The sequence below is a fragment of the Camelina sativa genome, chromosome 11 (genome assembly GCF_030686135.1).
Source record: "Camelina sativa cultivar CO46 ecotype springtype chromosome 11, ASM3068613v1".
Classification (NCBI taxonomy): domain Eukaryota; kingdom Viridiplantae; phylum Streptophyta; class Magnoliopsida; order Brassicales; family Brassicaceae; genus Camelina; species Camelina sativa.
In genome coordinates this window covers 25,881,500-25,909,284 of record NC_141890.1, presented here as the reverse complement: position 1 = coordinate 25,909,284, position 27,785 = coordinate 25,881,500, and the positions used below count along the sequence as shown (strand labels likewise).

Below are 27,785 nucleotides of genomic sequence, written 5' to 3'. Positions count from 1 at the left end.
TTAAAACTAGCATTAAATTCAGGTTTGATAAGTTCACAAAATCCCTAAACCAAATCTCTTTGTAAATAGGTATTTTGCTCATCTAAGATTATTTCAGGAAATTAATAACATTCTCATGTCTATCAATTAACCTAAGATCAGATTCTAGGTTGCTCTCGCTACTCTTAGAATACACAATAAATCAATCTAGATGAAGAATTCTATAGATATTGACCTAACAATCTGTTAACCTAACAATTCATGAATTCCTTTGAAAACCCTAAACCTAACAAGAGATCTACTCAGACATGTTCAATGAAACACAAATCATATTCTGAATAAATTGCATTAAAAGATTAAAAGAAGTAGAAAAAGAGTTTTGAATCTTCTCTGGAAGGAGTCTTGATTTTTCTCTCCAAAAACTCTCTAAAATCTCTCGGGGATTTCTCTCTCAAAAGTTGCAGGAAAAAAATAAAGCTTAGGTCTAAACAATGACCATAAAAATCCTATATATATTCCTAAAACACGAATGTGGACTAATGATGCAAATATGGAAACTTTGGGGCAGCTTTGTAAATCTTTAAAACTTGTGGGAAAACTTCCGATTTCTTCTTTGGTCCAGCATCGATCGACACTAAGGTAGCATCGGTAGATGCATACTCTGAATTCGTCTCCCAACTTCGTAATTTCAGCCTCAATGCTTGATTAAGCTCCAAATCTTCATATTTAACTCCATTATGCTCTCATCCATGCTAAATCCTATAAAGACTCAAAAGACTCTAAAAATACCAAAAAGACTCTATAAATAAGACTTATATCATGGCTAAAAACACCTAAAAACCATGATATATCAGTTAGCACGAGAGAAATGCTATAATATGTAATTTATAGCTTTTCACAAACGCTATGTTAGGCCACTGTTATTGTAGGTACCTCACATATGATAGCGCAGAATTCATATGTTATGTTATAGTAATATACCATAGCAGTAGAGAAATGCTATAAAGATAATGTTACAAGTCATTATACACGCTATGTTAGGTGATTCTACCATAACGTTAGTTAAACGGTTTAATTCAGTTTTCGTTAGCAATATGTTTATGCTATAATATATTCTGTTATAGCAGGATTTTAGTTGCGATTATAAGTGTTTTGAGAACAATGGTTTCTTGTTATTTTCAAATTGACCCGAAACCTGTATTAATATTAAATCCCCTAATTCACCATATCACAATCCAACATAATACATAGTACATAACACAAGTTTAAAATCCATAAGGAACAAGACAAGTTTGAAGATAAAAAGCAAATCCATAAGATAGATTGTAAGTTTGAAGTAGGAGACAGTAAACCTCATGGTTAATTTAAGACATGATGATAACTTTGTCCTCTGGCCATGCAATGACTGTGCCAAGGGCATCTTCCATCATCTCGATTTCTTTTGATGGCCTCCAAACTGCTGCATCGCTTACCTTGACAATATCTACCCACACTTTAACTGCATTAGAACCTAAACGAACAAAGTGAAACTTTTGGTCTGGATCGTTTGTTGCCCATCGTCCTTCAGCAACAACCAGCTTCTTCCCGGTAATATCCATCAGTCTGCACTTCTTATTTTCTTTTGAGACAACTTCATTGATACGCTGCAATGTCAAATAATATAAGCCAACCAACAATCATAGTACTTGACAGAAACAACTTCATAACATATAAAACATTTACCTGAGATTCCAGGATAAGAGACTGTGAATGCGGTTGAATTTTCTTAGTTGGAGAGCCTGGACCTGTTGCATCCTCAATAGGTGATTTCGAACATGTTGCTGCAGATTTTACCACTGCTGTTGATGTAGAACCTGATAGTATAGTAGTTGATGGAGAATTACATATAGGAGAACTCTCGCCATTCTGACGAACAACTTTATGGGCAGGCCATGCTACATAAGTCATCAAACATGCTACATGCAATGTCTTCTATTTGGATCTCTTTATCCAAAAGAACACATTTATCTGCAGGCCATGCAATTATCTGTCCAACAGCTTCCTCAATAGTAAACATTTTAGTTGCAGGTCTTCAGAGGAATGCATCTGGTTTCGTAGTAGATTCAACCAAGACTTTCAGATCCGTAGGGCCTAGACGAGAGTCATTCACTATGTCATCAGGATCAGAAGAAAGAATACGCCCCTCAGCAATGTTTTCATCATTGTCAGACCAATCAACCAACACACACCTAGGGTGTGATTTTTTGTTTATGCTCTACAAATGTTGAAGTCGAAAATAAACATAAGTTAGAAATTTAAATAAGCTTGAAGGAATAAATGATCATATATAATAAGAATAAGGAATAAATTACTCTTGGAGCTAAGTTTTCACCAATTTCAGGCTCTAGTCCATGTAATTTAAGAAAGCAATGTCAAATTCCATTTAATAAATTAGCAAGTTAATGAATACTTTGAGAATTGTCAAAGTAATTAACTAACCTGCTTCTTTCCATAATTTCATTTTGCAACTGATTGACCTGCTTTACTAACTGAACTTGCTTCTCTTGCATGTCAGCCATACATTTGTTCTTAATTTGGAAACAAGCTAATTTGGTCTTACTCATGCCTCTACCCATTGCACTCAGCATACCAGGATTGTCATGTCCCAAAAGCTGGGAGAGATAATCTACATCCGGATTTGTTGTACTTGTTGGACCATCAGTACCAACCAGTTAAGCTGCCTTTTTCTAGATAAGAGGAAATACAATATTTAATGGGTAACAAAATCACTAAGCCACATGCCAATTTGGAACTTACAATCTTTTCTACGGCATTCGTATTAACTGGTGTACCATCCTTTTTGGTACGTGACTTGACCCAAACCTTTAGCCTTGTCACTTCAGATGGATCCTCGCTTTCAACTTTCTGTGAGAAAAGCAACACATCAATTATCAAGATAGATATTACCAGATCAAAAAACATAAATGGTAGTATGCTTACCATTTCTTCCGTAAGTCTGACCATTCCTTTACGACTAGTAGTGTGAGGGATCTCTTTCTTCCTCCTTTCTTTAGCCGTTTCACTCACAACCTAACATTTAAACATATTATAAACCATCACTCAAATATTAAACTTACATAATTTAAATTCAATACCTTGAAGGCTTGGCTTGTTTTTGTTTTCACAAATTTACGCCAGTCGAGAGGAGAAATGTTCATTGGTCTCAGATTCATCCTCTGCTAGTTATTCTTAGCCTCATTAAGTTGCCTGACAATGCGTGACTTGTATGCCCGTCTGTTTCAGCACATCAATCCTTTGAAACTCTTCATCAAGCTCAAATCTTGCCTGCACTCAGTTACCATTAACATGTAATTATTAAAATCACCATGTTCTAAATAAACAAAAGCATATTTTAATGAAATTGTTACCTTTACAGATTTCCATAGAACTGTTTTCATATCTTCACTAACTTGCTTCCAATTATCAATTTTGATAGGAACGTGTTCCCGTGCCAATACACCTACGTACGAAGCCAGCTTAACTGACCCTGGACCAAAGGCTCTCCCATGAAAGTGTAGTCAACTCTTACTCGAACCGTTGGATCCTTGGCGATCTTTTTCATCTTTGTGGGTCCTCTCTGTCTCTTACGCTTGGCAGGACGGTCATTTTCATCATTCAATTCAATCTCACCTACATGCTCTTCCTCATTTAGCTGCTGATCTGCTACAATCGGGGGATCTTCATGGCTGCTGGGTTGCTGAGCTGCTACAATCGGGGGCTCTTTTTGCATGCTGGGCTGCTGAGCTTCTACACTCGGGGGCTCCTCATGGCTGCTGGGTTTTTGAGCTGCTATAGTCGGGGGCTCCATAGTACCAATATATATTGGCTCATCATCTGCTACCTTCTTCTTTTTTTTTGTGCAACCTTTTTATTTGGTCGACCCATATTAATTCACCTACATCACAAAAGAAACGAGTTAGAATCTGTCGACGCTAAACATATACTGAGTAAATAGACATATATCAAGAAATAATTCACACAATGAGTTAACAAACATAAACAAAAATCACAAGCAAGAGGAGACACAAATTAAACATGTGATCACTACATTTGAGACATATATGCCTTCACAATCAGTTCTAGCATATTCAGCTTCATCTAGTTCAACATCCATGTCAACATCTATTGGCATCGGACCAATATCTGCAAGTCCATCTTGATCATCTTCTTTACTATATGTCCGTGAAGAACTTATCATAACAACATGCCAATTTGATGAATCATCTTCCCTTGAATAAATGATTTGCTTTGCCTGAGAAGCGAGTATATATGGATCCCTCAAAAAGCTTACTTGGCTTTGATTCAAGCTAACAAGTGTGAACCCATCTTCAATCTTAACTTTGTTACCTCTTACTGCCCATTGACACCGGAATATAGGAACATAGAACACATTATAATCAAGCAATATCATGTCAATTACTCTCCCATAGTAGGATACCAGATCAACTACTTGGGAAGTATCTTTAGAACTATACCTACACATAGTCGTTGCCTCATAATAAACCCCACTATTTTGATTTTGCCTTTCAAGTGAGCTTGTGTGAAAACGTTGCCCACTGACTATATAGCCAGTGTAAAACCTTGCAGTACACCTTGGACCATATGCCAGCCATTTAATTATATCTTCATGATTATTTGAAGCCATATGTATCTACCAAATTAAAAAACAATAAGAGTCAGTAACTTATAGACAGCTAAACCATACTCAATCTTACAAACGATTTACGAAATTACTTGCCTGTTCTTTTAACCAAGATGCAAAATACTTAGCATGCATAGTCCATAACATTGATGCATCACGTATACACCTTGGATTTATGTCTTGAAGATATTGCAGGTGCATGCTTGCAAAAGATAAATACAAATATAAATAATTAAGGACATATATCAAATAAACAGAACTTACTCTACATAAGGATCCAAGGCAGCCATATTTTGAATGACAGCAAGATTGGCAATGTTCTTCTCCATTTCAGTGAGATTAATTGTTGTTCCTGCGGATAAGGGACGACCTTCTAGTATTGAGTTGTTCTCATAATCTGTATTCCTATCAAGTTTTTCTTCTGCACTTGTTGTCTTTTTCAGAAAATCACTACAGAACTGCATACATTCTTCTGCCATATATGACTCAGCAATACAACCCTCTGGTCTTGCAGGGTTTCGAACAAAGTCTTTCAGAACTTTCATATATCTGCAAATTGAAAGATATACGGATTGGCAACAAAATAGAAAATCACTACAAATACATATCTAAAATTAATAGTAGAGAGAAAATAAACCTTTCAAATGGATACATCCATCAAAAATGGACTGGTCCTCCTAGTCGAGCTTCTCTTCCTAGATGTACAGTCAAGTGTACCATGATATCAAAGAAGCTGGGGGGGGGGGGGGGGAAACCTTTCAAACATACAAAGAGTTTCCACGATTTCAGCTTCCATTACTGAAATAACCTCTATATCAATAACTCTCTGACACAAATGGTTGAAGAATGCGCATAAGTGCAAGATTTCTGTCCTAGGACCTTTTGGTAACAACCCTCTAAGTGCAACCGGAAGTAATTGCTGCATCAATACGTGATAATCGTGGGATTTGAGCCATGTGACCTTACAGTCCTCTAATGACACACCCCTTGATATATTAGAACAGTACCCGTCTGGACCTTTAAAGTCAAATAGACGTTTGCAAAAAAATTTCTTCTCTAGCTTGGACAAAGACCAAGGTGCTGCGGGAAGGTAGGTTCTCTTTCCTTGGATGTTAGGATGCAATTCCTTTCTTATACCCATATCTTCCAGATCTTTACGAGCATTGAGACCATCCTTACATTTACCACAATGCAACAATGTAGAGACAATGCTTGCAGCCACATTTTTCTCTACATGCATTACATCCAAATTATGCCTTACCGGAAGATCCTACACAACACAATTACAGTTCATAAAAATCCCAACTTAAACATAGCTTAATTAATCAAAAAAATTAATAAACTTACCTCCCAATAAGCCAGTTTGAAAAAAATTGATCTTTTTTCCATCTTGACAACTCCTCCTGATCTACTTCTACTTCCTCATCTTCCTCAGATTCACTGGATACATCGTCATTATCATAGACTGGTTCCATACAGTCAGATCTTTTTCTCTTCCTCCCAGATTCTTTCACATTTCCAAACTCGTTTTTGAAGTTTTTAAGATTCTGAGACATCTCACGACCTGTTAAAATTCTTCCCTTCCTCCCATGTTCAGCTTTTCCATCAAACCAAGTCTTCTTCTCCCTATAACTATGTGTTGGTGCCAAACCCTTTCTGTGACACATATACACATGCTTTCTGCTGAACTTCAACCACTTACTATCTGTGTTTTTACCACAAATGGGGCAGCCCATTTTCCCTTTTACTTTGCAACCAGCGAGGTTTACATACGCAGGAAAATCACTAATAGTCCAGAGAAGCATTGCCCTTAGAGTAAAAGTACTTCTACTGGAGGCGTCATATGTTAACTCTCCCTCCTTCCATAGATGGTTTAAATCGTCAATAAGAGGCTCCAAGTAGACATCAATATTGTTGCCAGGTTTGTGTGGACCAGGAATCAGCAAGGTTAGCATTATGTTCTCCTTCTTCATACATAGGTGAGGAGGCAGATTATAGTTCACTAACAGAACAGGCCAACAACTATACTTAGTATTCTGCATGTTGAACGGATTAAAGCCATCAGTGGATAGTCCAAGCCGTAAGTTCCTCTCTTCGGCTGCAAATGAAGGATACTTGTCATTCATCTTATCCCATGTAACAGAATCCACATGATGCCGGAGTTTGCCATCACTGCTCTTGTTACTAAAATGTCACCTTAAATCCTTGGCTATTTCCTCAGACCTGAACATTCTCTTCAGCCTTGGGATTATTGGAAAGTACCGTAATACTTTCTGTGGGACACCTTTCTTTACTTCACTAGTGTGCGTATTTATCTTCCACCGTGAAGCATTTCATTTGGGACAATTGTCTAGCTTCTTGTACTTCTTTCTAAATAGACAACACTCATTAACACATGGATGAATCTTTTTATACCCCATATCAAAGCTCTTCAGAAATTTTTTAACATCATAAAATGATGTGTGAAGCACATTATCCTCGGGCAACATCTTTGGCAATGTCTCCAGCAGTTCATTGAAGCTCTTGTCGGACCAGCCATTATGTGTCTTAAGCCTGAACAAAGACACAATAGCCGATAGTTTGTTGTGGTTTGAACAACTTTGATATAATGGCGTACTAGTATCTGCAAGTTTTGCAAGGAACTCATCTTCTCTCTTGTCCTCACCCTCTGCAATTTCAACTAAGTCACCATCTGCAATCTTACATGAGATCTTACATGAGTCACCCTTACCCTTACTCGCCAACTCTTTGTCGGAATATTCAGCTGCTTTATATAACTCAAGAATTTCATCATTCCACTAATTTAGTTTGCTGTCACCATCGACCACTAAATTCACGTCTCCATGATGACACCAATCGTTTTGCAGCTTGTAAGCCTCATCCATCCCCCTAGTTACAAGATGATCATCCACGTCACTACCTGATTTGCGTTCTACATTACGACAGTCTTTGCAGGGACATATCATCATATCAATGTCCCCTAACGCTGCAGTCACATCCCGTACAAATTTCCGAGCGCCTCTCTCATAACCAGGATCGGCTCTTCAATGAATAAGAAATGGGACAGAATAAAGAACTGGGGAAACTATCCAAACCCCAGCTTAAACCTAACCTATATAAATTAATTCTTTACCTGCATAGATGCACCCATGCCTTGTCCAACATTATATGTTCTAAGCTTAATTAAAACCTTATCACAACATTTCAAACCAAAGCAACATTAAAAAAGTGTTCCAGATAAGTAAATAACTCAATCACATACCACTGCAAATACGCTAATATCATCTCTAGTGCACAACAAAAAAATTACAGCCACAAAAAAATTACAGCCAGAAAACAATTACAGTCGCAAAACAAAAACAAAAAACCAAAACAACAACAACCAAAGAATAACCATAAAATTTTGTCTCAAGGGCCTAACCTGCACTGTTGAGTACAACAAAAGCAAGCTTCAGTCCAATGCCAGCAACCACAAACACTTGACAAATAGCAAAACGTATCCAATTAGATATGCATGTTTCGATAAGCTTTGGAAATTTGATAATTCTGAAAATCCCTAATCTGAATCAAATCTCTAATTATCATAATCCAAAATTTGAATCAAATCCATAATTTTCATAATCCGAAATTTGAATCAAATCCCTAATTTGAAAAATCCCAAAATCCCTAATTTGGATCAAATCTCAGATCGATGCTCATAAACCCTACAATCGATAATTTCAATCCTTTAGAGTAAGAAGAAAGACATGCCTTCGATTCGAGCTCACTGACGGCTGGGCTGGAGAATGTGTCTGCGGAGGAGCACGAATCTATGGCTGGCGAATAGAAGAGAGGCGTATTTGCTTGTTTTGTCGTTAAAATAGAAGAGAATCTTAGAGAAATTAGGAGTGTGTTGTTTTGCTATTTTGCTCGAGAGTGTTGTTTTGTTTGACAGTGTGGCGCTTAAGTGAACAAATGTTAGGCGCTTAAGTGAAATAATTTGTTTTGTTTGAACTATTAAAAAGTGACCAAAAATAATAATCATCTTTTATAGCAGTTCATGAAAATGTGCTATCCTCTACTGCTATCAATGTACATATTTGTTGTAGTGTTGATATCAAACTTCATTGTCAACCCCTCAGCAATGTTCATGCTGATCACACCCTTCTTCCATCAATAATGGTTCCACCTGTAGCTATAAATGCTCTCTCCTAAGTATGATTGGGTCTTCAAGCTCCTTTTCCATCTCTATTATGAAAAAATCAGTTGGTATTCTTGCCTTGCATATCTTCACTGGAAAATTCTCCAGTTTACCAACCACATCCTTGTTTGAATCATCAGCTAGGCTTATACAAAAGTTACTAGGCTTGAATTCTTCATATCCCAGCTTTTCTGCTATTGAGAAGGGCATAACACTAACAGAGGCTCCAAGGTCACATAGGCACTTGTTGAAGTGCATATAGTTGAGTGAGCATGGTAGATTGAATGAGCCTGGGTCTTCAAGTTTGGTTGGAATCACAGCTGTTCCAATGTCCTCTAGATTCCTCTTGGCTTGATTCTTAGCCTTCTTCTTGGATATGTCAAGTAGCATACCTTTGTAGAGAGGATATAGATCATATTGTTCCAAAGCAGGTCCTCTTTCTTCTTCTTTCTTCTCAACAGTAACCTCATGTTGTATAGCCATCAAATCCTTCTTCTCAAGCTGTACCTTGATTTTTTTAAGCATGTGTTTCGTGAAACGTCCTGGGAATGGCTTATATGGTGGAGGGATGTATCTAATAGGCTTATCAGACTCAGCTGGTTCCACTCGACCAGTCACTCGATCAGTCACTTGATCAGTCACTTGATCCTCCCCCTCGTGTGCATGGTCGAGCAAACTGTCGAGTTTTTTTCCTACTTTATTCTGAGCTGAACCTTGTGACAAATCCTCCCCCTCTTGAATCTCACTGTCGTCACTGATATCCTTCTCAGTGACATGGATAACCTTGGATGTGTACTCCCTTGGATTTTGAATACCTTTGCCAGGCAGCTGGTTAGGCGTAGGAGCTGAAGTTGAAGCTAGGCTGCTCTCCATGAATTTTACTTTAGAGTTTAAACTCTCAAACTTGATGTTTAGATCATTATAGTTGGAATCCAGCCTCTGGTTTATCTCAGCAAACTTCTTTATTGTCTCCAGCTGACCACTAGCTTGTGAAAGCAACATCTGCTGCATTAAAGCTATTAAATCTAGTTCCTGGGCTTGATTGGTCTGAAACCCTGGTGGAGAGACACATTGGATCCTGTAAACTTTGTTGTTGCTGCTTTGCTATATAAGTGTTGTGTTGTTGTGGTGGTGGAGGTGGGTAAACCTGATCTTGATGGTTGGTTACATTTGTGCTTCTATAAGATAGGTTGTTAGGCTTAAACTGATTGTAGCCTTTGAAACCTCCTTGGTTCCGTACATAGCAAAGCTCAGCAAGCTTATTCTCCCCATCTTGAGCTGGAATGTCTTCTTCACCAAGAAAATGTATATTCTTATGTTGGCTGAGCAATATCCTATCTAACTTGTAATTAACAACTTTCAAATCCTTCTTATACTTCTCATATGAACCAGAATCAACAAACCTCACAGTCCTATCATAGTCTTCGTTGTAGTTCCCATCAGATTGAGCCATGTTCTCCACTAGTTCACAGCCTTCATCTATATGTTTGTTGAGGAAGTTGTATCTATCCACATTCTGATCTTGGGCAATACTCCTCTGTAGAGTATGCTAAGTAGTGACTCATTGCTGAACCCATGGTGTGGACATTGTGTTTAATAGCCTTTGAACCTCTCCCAAGCCTCACAAAAGGTTTCATTGTTCTTTTGTGCAAAACCTGAGGTCTCATTCCTTAATCTTGCAATTCTGGCATTTGAGAAGAATTTGGCCAGAAAAACTTTCTTACAACCATCCCATTTAGTAAAAGCACCAGTTGGAAGTGTCTTCTCCCATAGATGAACCTTGTCTCCAAGACAGAATGTAAACAACTTGAGCTTGAAGCCATCTTCACTAACACCATTGATCTTGGTTAGACCACAAAGTCTGTCAAATTCATCTAGATGATCTAAAGGGTCTTCCATTGGCAAACCATGAAATTTATTAGCCTGGATCATGGTGATGAGACCTCTCTTGATCTCAAAGTTGTTGTTGGCCACAACTGGTGGGACTATGCCTGCTCTTTGGTTGTGTGTGTTAGGAGCATCCCCAGCTCCTATATGCCTTGGTATTTGATTTTGGATGTTTAGTGGATCCATCAGCAACTGATCTTCTTGTTCTTGAAGGATTCTTGTTTTCTGCTGCCTCAGGTCTCTTGGTAAGCGGTTTATATGATCAATGTACTTCTGGAGGTTGTGGTTTCCTTTGGATCTTGTCTGCATGAACTGACTTGATCACCTGCTCGATTGGACACTCGGTCGAGCACTGGCTCGAGCAGTTGGTCGATTGACTGAAACAAAGAAACAGGCTGGCTTCTGGGTTAGTGCTCGATCACAGGCTTGATCATGCAAAAGGTCGAGTGCTGGTTCGAGTGAGTACCTGAAACTCAAGAACAACCAACCAAAACAAGAAACTAGACAGTGGTGAGCAGTTAGCAATATAAATTAATCTTGCATCTATGTAAATAAATGAAACAAATCAACACCCTAATGGCAACGACACCAATTGAAACATAGTTTATTGTATGGTCCTTATGCAATGAATGTATGATAACAAACAGACAAACATAAGCATTTATAATCAGATGGTATGCAAGAGGTTTCAATTCTCTTATGATGTTGCAGTATAAGAGATGTCAATCCATAAAGGGTGATTATGCAAGGACTTAAGATATGAACAATGATTCAAGTTAAGCCAGATATGTTTTTGAACTAACAACCTAATGACAATTATAAAATGCAGAATGTGAACTACTTAGAACATAAACTAAATGCAAGCTAAACAAAGATAAACAATGTTAAAACTAAACTAAACAGTGGCAATAACTAAAGAAATGCAATGAAACAAAACTACTAAGATTCAAAACATAAGCAGAATGTAAACTGAGTGAAACAAGAATGAAACACAAAGTAAACTTAGCAACCCAGATGGTGCTCGAGCAAGAACTCGACCGTGTGTGTGGTCGAGTGGCTAGGTCAAGTGACTTAATACGAAGAACAGAAGCAATTTTGACAACTTCAAACAGATCAGAAAGCAATGAAACTAGAGAAGATGCAATAACAGACAATCAATAAACAAAGTAGGCTCCTAAAGATGGATTCATGGGCTGGTCTCAAGCTATGGCTATCTAAACTGATCAACAAACCTCAATCAACATGAGATATCTCTAGAAAAAGATTTCATAAACTTGCTAATCCACTATCATGGCAATAACAATCAGGTTTAAATACTCCTAAACCTAGTTCTCACTAGCTAAGACATAGATAAACATGCATTAAGATTCAGGTTCATTATTTGTCAAAAACCACCCTAGACAACTAATCACTTAGGCTAGGAACAGTAATCTCCAGTATTAGCTTTATCTAACAACCTAAACACTGGTATGATGCAAGGAAGCTTAAGATCTGTTCTTAACCTCTCAGTCTAAGAACAGCTTAGAGGACACCTAATCTAGAAGAGATCTATGCACAAACAAGCTTGTTCAGTCTCAATAACCATAACCCTAAACCAGCCTAATCCATCTCTAGAACCCTAGCTCACTACTTAGATGAACAAAACATGATGATGATGAACTCAAACCCTTAAATTAATGAAACTAACATGACTTGAAAGATAAGAAAGAGATCTTTAATTTAATACAAAGTATCAAACCCAGATTTTCAATACACAAAAAGTTATGAGGATTAGAAACTAAGAAAATTCTGGAAAAAAACAAGAACAAAGTAGAAGATAATGCAGAAAAATAAATAAAACCCAAAAGGGGTAAAAACTAGGTTTGAGGTGGCACTATATATTATTCTCTGACTATTCTGACTTTTTTGGGCGGCCATAGAATACAAGGCGTATATATAGGATGGGAAGGAAGCCCTAAATTAGCTAACAGACAAAAACACTTAGGCGGCTGGGAGTGCTCGACCATGTGCTCGATCGAGGGCTTGGACGAGTGCCTTCTTCCTCTGCTTCTCTACTGGTCGAGTCCATCTCATCACACGGTCGAGTGTCTGGTCGAGTGGTCTCTGAACCTTGGTTTTCTTCTGTTTCAGCCTTTGTGTGCTTCACTGGTTGTACTATATGCCTCTTCAGTTGTGAATTTTGAGTTGGTGAAAATAGCATACTTCAAAAAGATAATTTTATTATTTTTAATTCGCATGATAATTGATAATACAATTTTATGGTTGTATCTTTGTAGAAAACGAAACTATATATCTTCACTTGATGATGGTGCCCCATCATAATGTAAACAACAACATTTGCCTCCATTTGAAGAATAAGGAACACATAATTGAAACTTTGAATCTACTCCATGGCCTCTGCATACGTATTTGCAAATGTCATCAGTTGTACAATGACCTTTAAAAACACAACCGCTTGCTGAAAAAAAAAAAGTAACATACAAATTAACTTATTTTCTTGCATTCTTTATTTTATATGAATAATTAAAAAAAAATAACATATTACCTGTTGATTGAGTAAAAAGAAGACAAATAATCAATAGTAGGAAAGCAAAATTATATGTTTGTGCTGACATTGTTGTTTCTCTAATCTTTCTCTTGTGAAGGGTTTAGTTTTTTTTTATTTCTTTTTGGTTTTTGAGCAAATGGTTATCCTCTTATATACATATTTTCTATTCAAAATTTCTTTAAATATATATATACTTACTATTTCAGGTTGCAGAAAAAAACTAAAAGAAAATATTCTTTGAAGTCATATACAACTAATTACAAATTTTAAAAGTCTTTTTCTTTATTTGTTCATGCCATTTTTGAGGAAGTCAAATAAAAATTACTAAAATGAGGCAAGTAAAATATTGACTGTTGACTAAAAAGAACGACTAAATAGAATAATCTATCTATAAGGGAAATAAAATTCTCGGTGATGCAGCCGGTCATTATATTTGCATGATGGAGGAACTCTTCATCTGATTCATCCGTGGAAGCATTGACAATGAGATTTCCAGTAATACAAGGAGGATCCATAGATAGTGATTTTGACATTTCATCTCTGTCGTAATTGTAGTCTTAGAATCTTGTTCTCTGGTAATTGGGTTCAATGTGTACAACGAGTTTTCTAATTATGAAACTGATTATAAACTGAATATATACCACATTGGTAATTAATTAACGATTTTTTAGTAGAAATATACACTATAATTTTTTTTTGGTGAATGGTGAGTTGGTGAATTTAGCATACTTCAAAAGAAATATTCAAAATTGATCCAAATATTAATTTATATTATTTTTAATTCGCATGATAACTAGTAATACAAGTACATGCTTGTATCTTTGTTGAAAAAGAAACTATATATCTTCACTTGATGATGGTGCCCCATCATAATGTAAACAACAACATTTGCCTCCTTTTGAAGAATAAGGAACACACAATTGAAATATTGGATCTAATCCATGGCCTCTGCATACATATTTGCAAATGTCATCAGTTCTACAATTGCCTTTGAAAACACAACCGCTTGCTGAAAAAGACAAAAAAAAAGTAATATACAAATTAACTTATTTTATTTTATGTGAATAATTTTTAAAAAAATAACATATTACCTGCTGATTGAGTAAAAAGAAGACAAATAATTAATAGTAGAAAAGCAAAATTATATTTTTGTGCTGACATTATTGTTTCTCTAGTCTTTCTCTTGTGAACGGTTTAGTTTTTTTTTTCTTTTTGGTTTTTGAGCAAATGGTTATTCTCCTATATATATATTTTTCTATGCGAAATTTCTTTAAATATATATACTTACCATTTCAGATTGCAGAAAATAAAAAGTAAAATAAAATAATTTTTTGAAGTCATATACAACTACTTACAAATTTTAAAAATTTTTTTCTTTTTTTGTTCATGCCATTTTTGAGGAAATCATAATAATAATAAAATTACTAAAATGAGGCAAGTAAATTATCGACTATGACTAAAAGAAGGCTAAATAGTATAATTTATCTATGAGAGAGATTAAAATTTTCGGTGATGCCGCCGGTCATTATATTTGCATGATGGAGTGTAGAAACTAGGTTTCTACAATGAATTTGTTTGGGGGGGGGGGGGGGGAAACAAATTCACAGAAGTTACGTCTCAAGAAACTCGATTAAAGCTAGAAATCGAAAAAGGGGTGTAGATCTCTTAGGGCTCAAATTAGGGTTTTGCAAGAACAAAGAGAGAATGATTTTTTTGTATTAATTGCTGGATCATTACAGTGGAGAAGTCTCCCCTTATTTATACTTTTTGCTAGATTACAGAATATATCAACTTTCCTTATAATTTAAACCAAGATATGGAAAGTTGCTCCTTCTTCTTCAAATCGGCTACAGGGCGAATTGGGAAGTCGGCTCTCCATCTTCAGGACTGGGCCTCCTTGTTCGAACGGGCCTTAAATAAACTATCAATTAGGACTGGACCGGATTCCCGGTTAAGTAATCGGTTATCTTTCTGGTTTAGATCGGTATATTGGGGGTGCTAAATCCCGCACCAACATGGAGGAAATTTTCATTTGATTCATCCATGGAAGTATTGACAATGAGATTTCAGTAATACAAGAAGGATCCATAGATAGTGATCCTGATATTACGTCTCCGTCAAATGTCACCGTCCTAGTTAGGAACGGACCCAACAAAAAAATTTAATGGGGGTAGATTGTCATTAGGTGCTGTTGAACCCTTGACCTTGGCAGATTTTAAGCTTGTTCTCAAACCATTTTGCCAATAAATGATTTATGCATAGTGTAAATTTTTTAAATATTTGTTTTTTACTAGTGGCAACTGCCACCACAAACATTAATGTGGGTCTGCCACTGGTCCTAGTCTTAGAATCTTGTTCTCTCGTAATTGGGTTCAATGTGTACAACGAGTTTTCTAATTATGAAACTGAATATGAACGGAACTAAACCGGCCATCAAGTTAAGTAACTTTCACTATCTTAGACAGAGGAAAATACACTACATTAAGTTATTGACTGAGTTATTGGTGGGATGAGCTAAGCCCGTGCAGTAGTGCAACGCATGGGCAACTCGCAAAAGCCCAGATAGCAAGCTATCACAACAGGCTTTCTCCCCAAAAAATAGAGTTAATAGCGTATGGGCCGATGACCTATATATCAGATATTAAACTGATAAGAACAGATACTACACTTGATCTTAGCAGAAAGGCCGAGAAATGTATGATTTGTTTTGTACTGTGGCTCGTTATTTATATTACTTGTCTTGTCTTCCACTTTTACATTGTAAGCGATGTGGGACTTTGGAATGAGTTAAAAACTAAAAACAAAACAAACCCTCTCTTCCTCTGTAATTTGTACCTCCTTTGTAACTTGGGGGCTCTCTAAAAATTCTTTGTGATGCGGCCGGTCTTTTGTATTTGCATGGGGAAATCTTCTTCTGATCCATCCATGGATTCCTCATTCTCCGTAGGTTCCAAGACAGTAAACAGGTGGAAGCATTAACGATGAGATTTCAGTAATACAATGAGGATCCATAGATAGTGTTTCAGATGTTGTGTTTACTTTTGCGGGAGTAAAGACAGAGGCCAAAGCTGAGCTTGTTACCTATTACATAATATACATTGGAGGGAGAAATTTCAGTGGAAGGAGCAGCCATTGTACTTAACTTTAAACAGATGCAGAGTGTAGAACTTGGCATTATGTGAACCCTCAAGTGTTTATTGACGAGAGAAATGTTTCAAGAAGACAAGAACTAGTTACATTTTCCCACACTCTATCTATCTCTTTTATTACAATTTTCTTCTCCAATGCAAACTAAACACCAAAAAACTAGGACAGCACAACTTAAGACTATACACCCCAAAAATAAAGTAGTTTTCTATTCAACCTCCTCATCTGTAAGATTCAACCAATCAAACTCAATCTCTGGCAGTTCTTTCTCCTCTTTTTCTTACTCGTCATCGTCACATCATCAGTAAGGTTCAGCCAATCAAACTCATCCTCCTCTGGCAGCTCTTTATGCATATTGTCTACTCCTTTCTCGACGATTACATTGATTTTCCACAACACAATCTTACTTTCCCATTTCATGCCTTTGATTGCATAGAGTCTCCAAAGTAGACCCTTAAGGAAATTGTATTCCAACTCCCTGTACCATTCCAGCTGTTTCTTCACAATAGTTTCAACATCTGTGAAAGTTCTCTTTAGAATTCCAACTTCCATTCCTCTTTCCACAAGCTTTCTCACTGAATTTATCATTTTATGTGCAATCTCCACAACGATTTCAGTATAATCTAGGTTCTCTATCAAGAAGGCACTCATAAACGCCAAGACCCAGCAAATGTGATCTACAAAAAACTCTCTTGGTGGGTCTAGCCTTGTTCTTATCATTGGGAGAAGATTCTCCAACACAGGATTCACAAAATTGTCATCACTAAGCGGCATTCTTACGCACTGGAAGACATAAACCACTCTCTCAAATTCTGGTTTACTTTGTGATGCAATATATGTAAAGGTATAGAGGAATAACACCACAATCTACTGCTTGAAAAATGTCAAGCGAACGCTTTTACTATTTATTCTTATTAAACTCTTAACCGGTTACAAGAATAAATCTAAGCACACTTCTCTTCTCTATCTAAACTCTCACCAGTATAAATCTAAGAGAATTATCCAACACTCACCTTCTTAGCTTTCTTTGATCGGCCTTGAAGTTACAATCTCACGCAAAAGGTTTTTTCAAGTGTTCAAGAAAAAACCTACCACACATTACCCTAGATCTTTTATATTCGATCACCCTAAAACCCTAAAAAGATCTTCAAATCTTCAAGTAAGGCAATTTCTGGTTTGCCACAATCTCACTTTCCTTAACCATCGCGAACGATATTCTGCACATATCTTCTCTCCCGCTCCTGCTTTATCTTCTTATTCCATCCAAACCGGGCTTGCCATGTCAGCTGTGCTTCCTTGCCAATCTCCACTTGTCTGTTCTCAGATACAAAGTCCTGTGACCCAGCAGGTCCTTGTTCGAAACAACATTCTGCTGCGCCAAATGCATCTACAATCTCCCCCTTTTTGACTCAGTTTGATAAAGAAGCAACCGATCCTCAAAAACCTGACATAAGCAAAAACCACACAAAAACACAAGACAAGGAAGAGAAATTGCTCCTCCACACAGTTAGCAACAGGACTCCCCCATAACAGAACCTGTCATCCACTGGAATCCCCGTCACATCTCCCCCAGCTTGTTTGGCAAACATGAGTCAAAAACACCCAATATAGAGAGATAACAAGTAGATGATTCAACCAACTTACTTACCTTCAACCGTTGCATACGGCAGAATCTTAACTGACAACCTCAGAGCCTTGCAAATCAAGTCGAGGAAGCAGTATTGAAATACTTGGTGTTGTAACCACTCGAACAACCACTTAGTACAACAAGAACCTTCCCAAGTAGGAAAAGCTACAATCATGCAAGTTAATGTATCCTATCATTCAGAAACTTCAAACCTCACAGAGAATTGTTGAGGGACCCAGAAAGAGATCAAACCATGATATTTTAGTTTTAAACACATGGAACACACCTGGAAACCTCACCCAATAAGCTCATGCCAATGACTTGTATCGGCACACACCTCAAATACTACCACAACCTCTTGAATTGTCGAAGATCAATAGTCGACAATGGTGGCTAGACTTTCACACTGTCATGCCTTTAGTCCTTTTAATGCCAACCAAACATGCATAGGCAGCTGGAAATTCTTTGGAGATATCAAGAAGCAAGATTCGTCCCCCCTTTTTTATTATTATTATTATTATTTTTTTTGTTCTACTGCTTTGATGTTTCACATTGCTTGGGCTTGGGACTGCCACCTTTTTGTACTTCGAATATCATGACATCCAGTGATATCACTTGGCTTAATCAATCACCGACGTCAGCTTAAGCCTCTGAAAATCACACAGGACTTTGTCTCTCCTCAGCTCTTTGACCTCCTAATGACATGACAACGTTTTACAGGGACATGGACCGGCATGACATGCACCTATTTTACACCCAGTCTTTAAGTACAAGATAACTGCTAACCTTTTATATATTCTAGGATTCTCATGGCCTGATTTGATGCATGTCCCTAACAGCCAAGACAGCACAAACTCAACAAAGAATTAGATCTCACAGATCCCAATGGACTTTCGCAGATTAGTGAATCTGGTAAAGTCCAAAGGTTTAGTAAACAAATCAGCCAGTTGAAATTCAGTACGGACATGATCAATCTCAATCACTTTCGCCTCAACCAATCCCCTAGTGAAGTGATGTTTGATATCTATCTGTTTAGTTCGAGAATGTTGAACAGGGTTTTTCGAGATGTTTATTGCATTTGATTGTCACAATGAATTAAGATAGAGTTAGAAACAATACCATAGTCGACAGCCATCTGCTTCATCCACATTAGCTGTTTGCAACAACTCCCCAAGGCTATGTACCCTGCTTCTGCTGTTGACAGAGACACACTGTTTTGCTTCTTGTTGTGCCAGGATATGAGATTGTTTACCATGAAGAAGCATCCACCACTTGTGCTTCTGCGATCATCCACAGACCCAGCCCAATCGGCATCACAGTAGCCTGTTAGCTGGTGGTTGTGACCTTGGTATAGTAGATACCAAGTTCGATTGTGCCTTCGATATACTTGATGATCTTCTTTACAGCCAGGAGATGTGAATTCTTAGGTTTGGCTTGATATCTAGCACATACACCAACCGCTAAGCAGATGTCAGGACGGCTTGCTGTCAAATACAAAAGACTACCAATCATCCCTCGATACAGCTTCTCGTCTACGTCTTCTCCTGCTTCATCCTTTGAGAGCTTATCATTCACCCCCATAGGGATCTTGGCCTCCTTACTGGTTGTAAGACCAAATCTTGTTATCAAACCCCTCGCATATGTGCTTTGAGACACAAATATGCCATCAGCTGATTGTTGTACCTGCAAGCCCAAGAAATAAGTTAGTTCACCACACATACTCATTTCAAACTCATCAGTCATATTTTGGACAAACTGAGTAACGAGTTGCTGGCAAGTTGATCCAAAGACAATGTCATCGACATAGATCTGCACAAACATCAGGCCCTTATCAAGACTAAGAACGAACACACATTTCCGCGAACATAGCCTTGCTCCATAAGGAACGTTGTCAACCTCTCATACCAGGCTCTAGGTGCATATTTGATTCCATACAGAGCTTTCTTCAGTTTGTATACCTGCTGCGGATACTGTGGATCTTCAAACCCTTTAGGTTGCTCAACATAGACCTCCTCGTGAAGAATCCCATTAAGAAATTGAAACGAGTTCCTTTCTTGTGTGTGTGTGAAATGGAATGTGAATGAATGATGTGTTGATGATGATGAACAATGGTGAAAGCAGGGTGTTTCAATTCCCCTTATGCAATTGTAGTATAAGAGGTATCAATCCTAAATGAGTGAATGCAAGCAATCAAGGTGTGCAATACTTGTCTAAGTTAAGCCAATTATAGAGGGTGTTTGTCACTAACAACCTATTGCAGAATGTAAAATGCAGAATGTAAAAGCTGAATGGACAAGATACTAAATGTAATGGAACAGAATGATTATGGCAATAATGAAACTAGAACAGAGATCAAACTATAGTAATGCAGGTACTGAACTAATGCAAGGAAAGTAATGAACAGGAAACTTAAATGAATGCAACAGAAATGCAACTAGAATGAAATAAGAAACAAGACAGGACAGACACAAATCATAAACAAGAATTCTGGGAATGAACTCGAGCAAGCACTCGATCGAGTGTAGATCGAGTGCAGGGTCGAGCTGGACAAAAACGTAAAACAGAGCAATGCATACAAAACAGAGCAAGACAAAAGTAAATCAAACAAAAAGATTAAGACTAAGAAATCAATAGACAAGGAAGGTCTTAGGGATGGATTCATGGGCTGAACTTAGATTGTGGTTATCTAACTTGATCAACAAACCTCAATCAACATGAGCTAATCTCTAGACATTAATCTCTAAGAACATGTTAATCTACTCTCATGGCAAAAACAATCAAGCTCATATATTTCTAGACTTGTTCTCACAAAGTAAAAAATCTATACAAGCAAGCATTAAGCAATATGTCAAGAATCAAACAACTCGACCCGATGCTCGGTCGAGTTGGGTTTTCTTGTGCTCCTTCCACTCGGTCAAGTCTCTCTCAGCACACGGTCGAGTGTCTGGTCGAGTGGGCAGTCGAGTGGGAATCCGGACCGTGGTTCTCCAGCCTTAACTCCTTTGCTTTCTCCTCATGATTGCTTCACTTCTCCTCAGCATTGCTTCCATGCTCCTTAGGCTCCAAAATCACCTGTTTATGCAAGAAAATATGCAAATACAATGCAACTACGCTCTAATGCAAGAACAATCCTAAAACTATGCAATAATGGTCAAAAAGGATAGCAAAGGATGCAAAAGATATGAATATATTAAGGGAAAACAAGGTAAAATATATGAACATCAGAAATGCACTCTTGACATCCATTTGATGCAATGTGAAATTTAATGCACATGCCATGCCAAACAGGAAGCGAATGGATTCCAATCTTGCCACTGGTGCAAAGGTTTCATCAAAGTCGACTCCTTCTACTTGTGAGTAACCCTGAGCAACAAGGCGAGCTTTATTTCTCACAATGCATCCATTCTCATCACTCTTGTTCTTGAAAATCCATTTGGTTCCTACCACATCAACATCCACCGGTCTGCTTGTGAGTTCACATACATCACTGCGACCAAACTATTCAAGCTCATCTTGCATAACAGCTATCCAAAACTCATCGGCCAGTTCTTCTTTGTGATTCTTTGGCTCAACGGAGGAAACAAAACATGCAAACTGTACAACTTCAGAGTCCTGAGGCACTTGCTGAATGATTGATCGCTGTTTCTTTCCAGCCAGATGGAGAAAGTCAATCTGTTTTCCCCTGGTAACTCTTCCCCCCTGAATCTCGCCAATAACATCATTAGAGGAGTGATTCTGATGCACTTGAGAGACATCCGGAAGAGGGTACACCTCAGAAGAAACACAGGGAGGTGTTGTGTAGGCTGGCGACTCGAGAACACTAGAAGAAGATTCAGGAGCATCAGTTACCGAGTCATCTGGGTATGGGATTGGTATGAGCAAGACTCGCTGGAAAGAAATATCATCAAACACCACATTGACAGTTTCCTGAACAGAACGCAGACGCTTGTTATACACACGGAAAGCAGTATTGTTGCCAGAATAACCCATAAATAACCCACCATCACTCTTTGAATCAAATTTTCCCAGTTGATCTTTGTCATTTAAGGTGTAGCATACACAACCAAAGACGTGGAAATAGTTGACTGATGGAGTGCGACCCCTCCACAATTCATAGGGTGTCTTGGAGGTTCCTGGTCGAACATACACTCGATTGATAATGTAACATGCAGTATTGACAGCCTCATCCCAGAACTGTTGAGGAACTTGATTCCCATGAAGCATTGCTCTTGTCATCTCCTGCAGGGTTCTGTTCTTCCGTTCAACTATGCCATTTTGTTCCGGTGTCCTGGGTGCTGAGAATTGATGCATAATCCCCTGAGCAGTGCAGAACTGATTAAACTGCTCATTCTGAAACTCACCACCGCGATCACTGTGTATTGCCTTGAAAGCCCACTTCTCGCCTTTAATTTGGAGAGCCAAGATGCGAAAGCATTCAAGTGTATCTGATTTTTCCCTAAGGAAACGCACCCATGTGTAGCGAGAGAAGTCATCGACCAGAACAAAAATGAATCGTTTACCCAACAGGCTATTGACACGAATTGGACCCATAAGATCCATGTGTACCAGTTCCAAAATACGCTCAGTGCGCACATCAGGAACTGCCTTGTGTGACACTTTTACTTGTTTTCCTTTGTTGCATGGTCCACACACAAAGTGTTGATCAGATTGGAGCTAAGGTATCCCTCGAACAATATCTTGATGCGCGAGTTTATGCATGGTGCGTATGTTCAGATGACCCAGCTTCTGGTGCCACAACTCAGTGTCGGTCCCAGTGGATGCATGAAAGCAATGATTTGTTGACTTCCACATATAGCAGTTCTTACCTGACCGCTTCCCTTCGAGCTTCACAGATCCTTGTTGATCAATAGCTTTGCAATCCTGTTTAGTGAAGGTAACATCCAGGCCTTCATCACACAACTGACTGACACTGATGAGATTTGCCTTTAACCCATCAACTAAAAAAACATCTCTCAGACTAGGTTGTGCACTTCCACCAGTAACACCTTTTCCTTTGATTTCTTGTTTTGCTCCATCACCGAAAGTAACCCGACCAGTAGACACATTCTCAAATTCTGACAGGTTGGTATGAGCTCCAGTCATGTGTCTGGAACAGCCACTATCAAAGTACCATTTCTTTTGGTCAGAACCAAACTTACCCTCAGCATGTGCTACATTACAGTACATACCACTCCTCTTGATAAACAGTGGTTTTTTGATTGGTCTCATATCTCTAGGATAAGTCACTTGTTGAGTGGTCCTTGACACGCGATTGTTGTACTCATAGCATTGTGCTTTAAAATGAGTTAGGTTTCCACAGTACCAACACCCGTTTCTTCGACTTCGTGAAACTTGATAAGCCGGTCCAAATGCCTGATGTGCTGAATAGTGATTTGCAGCCAACCCATATGGATTAAATGACTGAGTCATAGACATAACTCTAAAAGGTGCTTGGTAAGAAGCCTGAATCCTCATTTGAGAACGCATATTTCTTGCTTGGTGAGAATCGGTTTTGATCGGTACTGCCGCTTGTGTCTTTGGTTCGATGGGTATAACTTCTTTCTTTTCTGTGTCAAGACCCTTGACAAACTTCGTGGATGTTGAAGCATCATTACCTTGATACCCAAGTCCCCACTTAGTATTAGCCATCCTCCCACTACTCAGAATGGTGTCAAGATCTTTTGTTCCTTTGCTCAGCATTCTGATGTTTTTAAGCTGTTCTTTCAGTTGCTTTTCAAGTCCCTGAGACTTAGCTCTTTCCTCATCAAGATCTGAAGACAGTGAGTTGAACCTTGCCAGCAGATCTGTCTTTTCAGCCAACAGCACATCATACTCCTGAGTTTTCTGAACCAGACTTGAAATTAACAGAGTAACCTGTTCCTCAGCGGGTAGATCCGCCTCATCATCTTCAGATTCTGACACAACAGTTGGTTGATCCTTCACTTCCTGCTCCATCACTTCATCTTCCTCAATGACTCCCAGCAGAGCCACACAGTTATTGAGAACTTCACCATCTTGCTCGTTATCATCAGAGTCACTATCACTCCAGACGACAAACGATTTGGATCTACTCTCTTTAGTAGGAAATTCAGCCTTGGTGTGTCCATATCCTTTGCATCCATAGCACTGCATCAACCCTCTGCGCTTGTAGTTAGGGCATTCTGCCTTGAGATGTCTGTATCCTTCACACTCCAGACATTGGCGCTCTTGCCTATCACCCCTCTTAAAGTCCCTTTCCGAATCACTTCTGACTGTAGATGGTGATCCTCTGTGCTGACCACGCTCCATCTTCTTGAAGAATTTCCTAACAAGTAACCCAACTTTTTCTTCATCTGCAGTATCTTGTGTCTCAGCATTCTTCGATGTTTCAACAACCTTCAGAGCAAATGATCATTCAGCGCGATGTTCTTTTTTCTTCAGCTGCATCTCAAACGACTGCATCATCCCAACAACTTGACTGAACTTCAACTCAACTGAGTTCAAGGAAACATCAATGGCAGATCGATGTGGTTGAAACTTGTCTGGAATGCTCCTAAGAAATTTCTTCACCAGCTTCTTGTCCTTGTAACGTTTTCCCATGATAACAGCTTCCTGTGCAATAGCACTCAACCGACTGCTGTAACTCGCAATGGTCTCACCTTCTTCCATGGACATATTCTTAAAATCTGAAGCCAGATTGTCCAGGCGTGTCCTTTTTACATTGCTAGTTCCTTCAAAGGTAACTTGGAGGATAACCCAAGCTTCTTTCGCAGACACAAAACCTTGGACACTATTGAACTGATCCAGTGGCAGGGAGTTGAAAATCACCGACAAGGCTTGGAAGTTGTGCTTAGCCTCAGCCTTTCATCTGTAGTCCACTGGTTTTGAGGTTTAAGCATTGATTCACCCTTGTCATTTTTCACCATTGGTTTGGTCCATCCATCTTCAACAGCAAACCAGGCCTCCATGTCGATACCTTGAATGGCCTGTTTGACCGACACTTTCCAATGCCCATAATGCTCTGGATCCAGTTTCAGATTTTTCGGTATCGCAACAAAAGCTTGTGGTTTCTCCATACCTCTTGTCACAAGATCTCACCTGTTGAAAAGACAAGCAGACTTTTATCAGGTGTCTGCTCTGATACCAATTGTAAAGGTATAGAGGAATAACACCACAATCTTCTGCTTGGAAAACGTCAAGCGAACGCTTTTACTATTTATTCTTATTAAACTCTTAATCGGTTACAAGAATAAATCTAAGCACACTTCTCTTCTCTATCTAAACTCTCACCAGTATAGATCTAAGAGAATTATCCAACACTCACCTTCTTAGCTTTCTTTGATCAGCCTTGAAGTTACAATCTCACGCAAAAGGTTTTTCTAAGTGTTCAAGTAAAAACCTACCACACATTACCCTAGATCTTTTATATTTGATCACCCTAAAACCCTAAAAGATCTTCAAATCTTCAAGTAAGGCAATTTCTTGTTTGCCACAATCTCACTTTCCTTAACCATCGCGAACGATATTTTCCAGATATCTTCTCTCCCGATTCTGCTTTATCTTCTTATTCCATCCAAACCGGACTTACCACGTCAGTTGTGCTTCCTTGCCAATCTCCACTTGTTTGTTCTTAGATACAGAGTCTTGTGACCCAGCAGGTCCGTGTTCGAAACAACACTCTGCTGCGCCAACTGCATCTACAATATAGTCGCTTAGCTCATAGCATTTATCATCATGGTAGACCATCATCTCATACGTAACATGGTTCACCACCTCACCTAGGACTTTGAACATACTGTCAGAGATTCCTTCTTCCTTTAAGCAAGAGATAAGCAATGGTTGGATTTGTCTCATCTCTGCAATGTCTATTGGCACCTTCTCTGAAGTGTGATCAGATAGTAAGACACTGAGCCGTCTGATTGCAATCTCTCTCGACCTATCTTCAAGTTCAGTTGACGTAAAGATTCTCAAGACTTCCAGCGAAGATAGATTCTTCAAATGATCATTCCAGCCACAGTCAAACTCTTCTCTACGACTCTTAAGATCATCAAGTGGTTTGATGGCTGGAATTTCCTATTATGTAACCAGCATTTTGATCCTCATCACAACCTCATTGGTCAAATGAGTCCCAACTCCTTCGATCTTGATCATTAAAGTCGACAGAAAACGGCACTGATCCTTAGTGTAATCATACAGACTCATGTCTCGTGAGAAGAACCGCTCAAAATCGTCAAGTCCTCTTACCAAAAAATGTTCCTTTTCCTTGTCAACTAGCTTCTTTACTGAACTCACAAAAGGGAACACCTATACATTCATTAACACAACTATTAACTCGACTCTCATCCCTGTCTTGACAAGCTAAATCCAAATTTTAACAAGAGTTTGCAAAGCCAAGCTCCAATGTTCGATTCTATAAGGATCAAGAAAGACCTTACTCGCTTCCTCCAAGATTTTGTGCTTAAACTTGTTGTCTTTTTGATGAAACTCTTGTAGGTTGTTGGCAAATGGCGGGCGGTACTGTTCTTTTCCCTGCACTCAAAAATCTCTCTCTCTGTTTCTAGTGTGATTTGTATGACTGCCTCCTCGCTAGCCCTGTGCTTGAGGAAGTCAACATATGTGATGATGATCCTCTTAGACCACTCGTGTATCCGGCTTGGGTAAAAAAGATTTGGGGTTCATCCATACAGAGGATATCTATTTATCACCGTTTTTATGATATAAAAAACCACTCATGCTTTGTCACTAATAAGACGCCCAATCTTGTGTACCTTGACTTCTCTAGTTATGTCGGACAAGATTTATGACGTTCAGTTTGATTCGATTATGGAAGTATCTGGAATATGTCCCACCGGAAGATGTACCCTTTGGCTCTAATTTTTCAAAGCCGGATGGTTACTAGGGTGATGCAACCAAGCTCATTGCAGCTATAAGGAATGTTGTGATCCTTCATTTGTCTGCTGATTCTCTTGAGGTCTGTTTCCTACTACTCATGTTTTGTTGTCACAGCTTGTAATGTGCAAAATGTTCAATCCATGTCTTAACTAATTTTGATAATTTGTTTATGTTATCATAAAGTGCTTTATTTCTGCTGTAAATATATGCCTGAATTCAACAACCTCGTTAAGTTATCTTTTGAGAGCCATAAGGAACGTGGTTGGCAAGTGTTGCCGCTTCTGCTCAAGAAATCTCCAAACCTAGAAACTCTAGTCATCAAGGTACGTATGTTTGGAAACAAAACGTAACACTAAAGCAAATATTTTCCTTTCTTGCTAACTATGATGTTTGATACCCTTATAGGGTCTTGTGCATGAGATCACGGATGAATGTGGGGATGCATGCGTCTGTGTTCATGAGGAGAAGACAAAGAATAAAAGCTGTTTATTGTTGTGTCGAGTGAAGGTGCTAAAGATATATGGATATGGAGAAACTAACAGAGAAGTGAAACAAATGAGACATTTCATGGAGAATTTTGAAGTGTCTTGAAGTGGTCAAAGTTAAGGTTCATCAAGTGGATGAGCAAGATAAGTACTTACCACCCACCAGTGAACCAATAAAGCTCCTTTCTGCAACTTCTTCCAAGTGTAAGATCCAATTTATTTAATTCCCTTCTCATCAGTTTCTTTCTTTTGTTTGACTCTCTCTTTCTACTTTTCTGTAGCTAAATCATGAAGTGTTTTAAGAACTACATGTACATTTTCCGAAACTCTTTTTTTTTTTTTTTTACAATGAGAACTATACAGTATACACCAAAAACTAT

General features: G+C 38.4%; 3 protein-coding genes, 1 long non-coding RNA gene, 2 other non-coding genes and 3 pseudogenes across 6 annotated transcripts; 2 read left to right on the top strand and 7 right to left on the bottom strand.

Annotated features, from left to right (window-relative positions):
* Positions 1-1,343: 1,343 nt before the first annotated feature.
* On the bottom strand, positions 1,344-3,826 carry LOC147934395 (uncharacterized; annotated as a pseudogene).
* A 198-nt stretch (positions 3,827-4,024) lies between these two features.
* On the bottom strand, positions 4,025-7,825 carry LOC147934394 (uncharacterized). Its single transcript, XM_087472616.1, has 6 exons — positions 7,794-7,825; positions 6,008-7,702; positions 5,298-5,930; positions 4,925-5,209; positions 4,757-4,862; positions 4,025-4,669 (listed from the first exon to the last, which is right to left on the bottom strand). Exons 3-6 carry the CDS (start codon positions 5,312-5,314, stop codon positions 4,025-4,027), a joined length of 1,053 nt encoding a protein of 350 aa, XP_087328742.1. The 5' UTR covers positions 5,315-5,930; positions 6,008-7,702; positions 7,794-7,825.
* LOC147934393 (uncharacterized) lies at positions 5,338-7,945 on the bottom strand. The gene is made up of 6 exons (XM_087472615.1): positions 7,911-7,945; positions 7,479-7,702; positions 7,076-7,424; positions 6,008-6,832; positions 5,469-5,916; positions 5,338-5,355 (listed from the first exon to the last, which is right to left on the bottom strand). Exons 1-6 carry the CDS (start codon positions 7,943-7,945, stop codon positions 5,338-5,340), a joined length of 1,899 nt encoding a protein of 632 aa, XP_087328741.1.
* Positions 7,946-10,410: 2,465 nt separating this feature from the next.
* Positions 10,411-10,517, top strand: LOC147934392 (small nucleolar RNA R71). Its single transcript, XR_015573371.1, has one exon. It is a non-coding gene; the product is annotated as a small nucleolar RNA R71 (small nucleolar RNA).
* Positions 10,518-12,929: 2,412 nt separating this feature from the next.
* On the bottom strand, positions 12,930-13,413 carry LOC104724102 (uncharacterized). The gene is made up of 2 exons (XR_757521.2): positions 13,273-13,413; positions 12,930-13,185 (listed from the first exon to the last, which is right to left on the bottom strand). It is a non-coding gene; the product is annotated as an uncharacterized LOC104724102 (long non-coding RNA).
* Positions 13,414-14,111: 698 nt separating this feature from the next.
* Positions 14,112-14,436, bottom strand: LOC109127323 (defensin-like protein 276). The gene is made up of 2 exons (XM_019231922.1): positions 14,367-14,436; positions 14,112-14,284 (listed from the first exon to the last, which is right to left on the bottom strand). Exons 1-2 carry the CDS (start codon positions 14,434-14,436, stop codon positions 14,112-14,114), a joined length of 243 nt encoding a protein of 80 aa, XP_019087467.1.
* A 1,343-nt stretch (positions 14,437-15,779) lies between these two features.
* LOC147934391 (U2 spliceosomal RNA) lies at positions 15,780-15,974 on the bottom strand. Its single transcript, XR_015573242.1, has one exon. It is a non-coding gene; the product is annotated as a U2 spliceosomal RNA (small nuclear RNA).
* Positions 15,975-16,656: 682 nt separating this feature from the next.
* On the bottom strand, positions 16,657-26,532 carry LOC104728242 (uncharacterized; annotated as a pseudogene).
* LOC147934390 (putative F-box protein At1g21990) lies at positions 26,533-27,629 on the top strand (annotated as a pseudogene).
* The last annotated feature ends 156 nt before the right edge of the window (positions 27,630-27,785 follow it).